Raw genomic sequence first — 5,189 nt, 5'->3', positions numbered from 1 at the left:
TGCTCGCCAAAACCGACTCCGACGAACAACTCATCAGCGACCTCAAGGCCGTAACGGACACCCTAAGGAGATACCAAATGCGACTCAACCCAACAAAGTGCGCCTTCGGAATGGAAGCAGGAAAGTTCCTCGGCTTCATGATCACACAACGCGGAGTTGAAGCCAACCCGGAGAAATGTCGCGCTGTTCTCGAAATGACGAGCCCAAAAAACCTACGCGACGTTCAGAAGCTCACCGGCCGACTGACAGCCCTATCTCGCTTTCTCGGAGCATCAGCCCAAAAGGCAATCCCCTTCTTCAAACTAATGAAGAAAGGAGCCCCCTTCGTATGGAAAGAAGAGTGCGAAGTGGCATTCCAACACTTCAAGAAAACCCTGGCGGAACCACTAATCCTCGCCAAACCCCAAACAGGGGAAACCCTATACTTATACCTCTCCATAACGGAAGAAACGCTCGCGGCAGCACTCATCCGAGAAAACAAGAAAAAGGAGCAAAAACCTATATACTTCACAAGCAAAGTCCTGCAAAACGCAGAAACCCGCTACTCGCGCCTAGAAAAACTAGCCTTTGCCCTCCTCACGGCGTCCCGACGCCTGCGGCAATATTTTCAAGCCCACCCCGTAACGGTTCGAACCGACCAAGCAGTCAAACAGGTACTACAGAAGCCCGACCTAGCGGGTAGAATGCTAGCATGGTCCGTCGAACTATCCCAATTCGACATCAAGTTCGAACCCCGATACGCAATCAAAGCGCAGGCCATGGCCGACTTCATCGCAGAAATGACCCCGGGAAACACCCCTCCCGAAGCATGGAAACTACACGTCGACGGCTCCTCGAATGTCACTTCCGGAGGCGCCGGAGTCATTCTAGAAAGCCAAAACGGTGTCGTGATCGAACAGTCAGTCAGATACGACTTCCCGGTCTCAAACAACCAAGCAGAATACGAGGCCCTCCTGGCAGGCCTAACCCTAGCCAGCGAAGTCGGGGCAAAAATTCTGGAGATCAACACGGATTCGCAAGTAGTCAGTTCCCAAATCAACGGAGACTACCAAACGCGAGATCCCCTACTACAACAATACCTCGCCAAGGTCAACAAACTAAAAGAAGAATTCGACCAGATAATCATACAGCACGTCCCAAGGGAAAGAAACGCCAGAGCCGACCTCCTCTCCAAACTTGCTAGCACCAAACCAGGACACGGCAACAAATCGCTAATTCAGGAAGTCGTCAAAACGCCGTCCGTATCCCTAACAGCCGATGCCCACCTAACACACTCCCACTACAAGTCGTGGACCCATCCCATCCTACAATACCTCCTCAACAGGGAACTGCCCGAAGACCCTAAAGAGGGAAAACGAATAAAAAGGGAGGCCGCCGGTTATACGGTCGTCGCAGGACAACTATACAAACGCGGATTCTCGCAACCCCTGCTCAAATGCGTCGAGACCGGGAGCATGGAATACATACTACGCGAAATCCATGAAGGCTGTTGCGGCCACCACGTCGGAGGTAAAACCCTTGCCCAAAAAGTCATCCGCGCCGGCTACTTCTGGCCCACGATCATCCGGGACTCCATGCAACTAGTGAAAAACTGCGATAAATGTCAACGACACGCTAACATCCACCAAGCCGCCCCACATCAGCTCAGCATCATATCGGCAGAACGGCCATTCGGCACCTGGGGGATCGACCTTGTCGGACCTTTTCCCACGGCACCAGGCCAACTCCGATATCTCATCGTCGCCATAGACTATTTCACCAAATGGATCGAGGCCGAGCCACTAGCCTCTATCACGGCGACCCAATGTCGAAAATTCCTTTGGCGACAAATCATCACCCGATTCGGGATCCCCGAGATCATCATCTCGGACAACGGAACCCAGTTCGCCGACACCAAATTCAAGGAATTCCTAAACGGGCTACGCATATCCCACCGCTTTAGCTCGGTAGAACACCCCCAAACAAACGGACAAGTGGAATCAGCAAACAAGATAATAGTCAAAGGCCTCAAAAAACGACTCGACGAAGCCAAAGGACTATGGGCAGACGAACTCGGATCGGTCTTATGGTCGTACCGCACGACCCCACAGACAGCTACCGGGGAAACCCCCTTCCGATTAACCTACGGCACGGAAGCTATCATCCCAGTCGAAATCGGTGACCCAAGCCCGCGAAGAACAATCGGAGGCAACGACGAAGAAGCAGAGCGAGACCTCACTGGCGAAATAAGAAGCATAGCCCACCTCAGAGAGCTAGCCCTAAAACAAAGAATCAGCCTAAGATACAACCACGGAGTCATTCGGCGAGAGTTCACAACCGACGACCTCGTCCTACGGCGAAACGACATTGGTCCCCCAACCCCGGGAGAAGGAAAACTCGCCCCCAACTGGGAGGGGCCATATAGAATCAAAGCTGCAATCGGGAAAGGAGCCTACAAGCTCGAACGGCTTAACGGTAACGAAGTCCCGAGAACGTGGAACGCCGCCAACTTACGGCGATACTACTCCTAAAACCAACTCAGGTCTCCATTTCCCCCTCCCCCATTTCCTTTTACGCGTTCGTTTCACTTATTTGCAAAAATTACATTTACATTTCACAAACTACGCCTATGTATCAAACTCGGGTACTCTTTCCCGCCAACAACGGAGGGTTTTAACGAGGCCCACCCATCAATAAAATCGCATTACAAAGCTATCCCTAAATTCTTTATTTTTACTCACACAATGTCCCAAATACGGAACAAAAACACGGCCACGACTGGAGGACCGATCACCCTCCAGGCCCAACCCGCGGATATCCATATAAACCCGACCACACGACGGTCCGTTCATCCCAAACACGGGAAAAAGACTAATTAAACGGAATTAGCTTTTTACGAAAAGAGCCCGAACGGCTCGAAAAATTGTTAAAAACGAAAAACCAAAGTTACGGAGTCACGGTTACACGGCCCACGGCCAAACCAAATATATCCAAAAAACAAAGTCTAAAAAAGCGGGAGAACAAAAGATTACAAAGATAAAGCTACTCGAGGTCGACTATCCGGCCATCACGAACGGTCTTGAATGCGCCCATCACGGACACGTCCACTCCCGGAGCAAGCACCAAGGCCTGCGCCTTCATCGTCTCCTCAGTAGCAGCAATGGCATCCTTAGCATCGGCCAACAGATCAGTTTTCTCCCTCTTCAAAGTAGCAACCTCGGCAGTCAGAGCCTCCATCTCACCAAGAAGTACGGCAGCCCGGGAACCCGCATCAGAAGCCTTACGCCGCTCCTCGCCCAGCTGAGAAAGAAGTGAAGTCTCAACCTCGGAAAGACGGAGAATCTCCGCCCCAGCTTCCTCAGAAGACTTCACCGCCTTCCCCCTCGCAATCTCGGCAGCATCAAGCTCCTCTTTCAACTTAGCCACCTCGGCCTGAGATTGGCGAAGCTTCTTATCCAACAAACCAACCTGAGCCATCACAGGCTCAGCCTTCCGAACAACAACAGCAGAGCGAAGGAGAGCACGGTACACCGACTTGGCCTGGAACGAGACATCACAGCCATCAAAATAAGGCTCCGTACCAGGCATCAAATGCTGATCAATAAACCCCGGAGCGTCAAAACGACGATCCATCACACTCGGCACCAAACCCTCCTCAAAAGTCTCGCTGCTCGGGTCCTCGGGCCTCTTTCTCTTCCGAGAAGCCTCAGCAGCCGACACTACCACAACCTCAGGAGAGTTCACATGGCCAGGGGAAACTGGAACCTCTGCCCGAGCAGCCGAAGAAATCACCTCCTGGGAAACCGGTTGAGATTCCACGGCAGGATTGGAGACAGGGGTCGAAGGAGACGAGGATCCCTCCTCCCGACCCATCGCCGCCTTCAACCTAGCCAGAGAAGTCAGCCCACCAGCCATCTCAACTGAAAGAAATAAAAAATAAAAAGATTACAAAAAGCAAGAATATAACATACGAAATCGGAAAAAGAAGGCAAAGCACACACCGATATACGCCCGACAAGCCTCGGGATCCCCCATAACGTCCCGAGGATTCAACGGACGCTCACCAAATAAATGCCACAAAATGTTGGCAACGTCCTTATCCTCCTGGGACAAGCCATTGTAGGTGAACTTAGTTAAAATCGACGGACCGGCCTGGAAATTCCAGTATGTCGGAAACCGACGAACACCCTCCGGTGACAGCCAGAATGGATGGTGCCCCTGGACGGGACGCACCTTAAAATACTCCCATTTAAAGCCATGAAAAGAATCCTCAAATAAGCCAAAAATACGGCGATGAGGCTGAGCCCGGAAGGACATATACCCCTTCTTATACTTCCCCTCCTTAGTCGGAAGAGTGCATAAGAAAAGAAAAAGAAAAACAGGAACGGAAGCCGGAAGGTCGAGATACCGGCACACCAACTCAAACGACCGCACAGCAGCCCAGCTGTTCGGGTGAAGTTGAGACGGCGCCACGGAACACCGACTCAACAGATCCTGAACAAACGGCGAGAAGGGAAGTCGCACGCCAAGCCGAGTGAACATCGACTCGTAAACCCACATCCAATCCGGAACGGTGGGAGAATGCAGATTCAAGTAGCAAACGCGCTCGTCGGCATCCGGGAGGACGAGCTCATACCGCCCCTCCTCATCGCCGCCACCGCAGACGGCCCCCTGATCACGGAGCCGTTGAAGGTCGCCCTCCGTCATCCGCGACGGAACGCCCCATACATCACTAGTCACCCAACCATAACGATTGGGAACGCCCCTGGAAGGGGCTACTGGAGCCCTCACACCCTCATTTCTCCGCCGTTGCATACCTAAAACAGGGAGGAGCACCACCATCAGCCTGCTAACCCTAGACAGAAGTAAGACAGAAACCTACACACCACTACCAAACCAACGCGGCGGCACACCGCCATCACCGAACGAATACGGCGGTGCTCGACCCCTCCAAAAAACTCAAACAAACCCCCCCCAACCAAAAGAGACTAGTTCAACGCAAAACTAAAAACAGGCAGAGCAATGCATGGCAAAAAACAGAGCAGCATTCACAAAATAACAGGAAAAGAATAGACGAAACGCGCTAACCTGGAAATGCAGGAAGAACACTTGAGGAAGCTTGAAAAGCAGGAGCAGCAAGCAAAAACCAAAAACTAAGGAGAGAGATTCTTCAGAAGAGAATGGAAAAAGGAAAAGAAAAGGGAAGTGAG

The 5,189-nt window shown here is 52.0% G+C and overlaps 1 protein-coding gene across 1 annotated transcript; it reads right to left on the bottom strand.

Moving 5' to 3' along the window:
- Positions 1-3,021: 3,021 nt before the first annotated feature.
- LOC148554697 (uncharacterized) lies at positions 3,022-3,894 on the bottom strand. The gene has a single exon (XM_088489938.1). The coding sequence runs from the start codon at positions 3,892-3,894 to the stop codon at positions 3,022-3,024; it is 873 nt and encodes a 290-aa protein (XP_088346064.1).
- Positions 3,895-5,189: the final 1,295 nt, after the last annotated feature.

The sequence above is a fragment of the Arachis ipaensis genome, chromosome B6 (assembly GCF_059453495.1).
Source record: "Arachis ipaensis isolate K30076 ecotype BB chromosome B6, ASM5945349v1, whole genome shotgun sequence".
In the NCBI taxonomy this organism is placed as follows: Eukaryota; Viridiplantae; Streptophyta; class Magnoliopsida; order Fabales; family Fabaceae; genus Arachis; species Arachis ipaensis.
Note: the sequence above shows the minus strand (reverse complement) of the source record. Positions and strands in the feature narration are given on the sequence as shown.

Bases quoted from the DNA above. Each gene is read 5' to 3' on its own strand.
- LOC148554697 (XM_088489938.1), bottom strand. From the start codon at position 3,894: ATGGCTGGTGGGCTGACTTCTCTGGCTAGGTTGAAGGCGGCGATGGGT.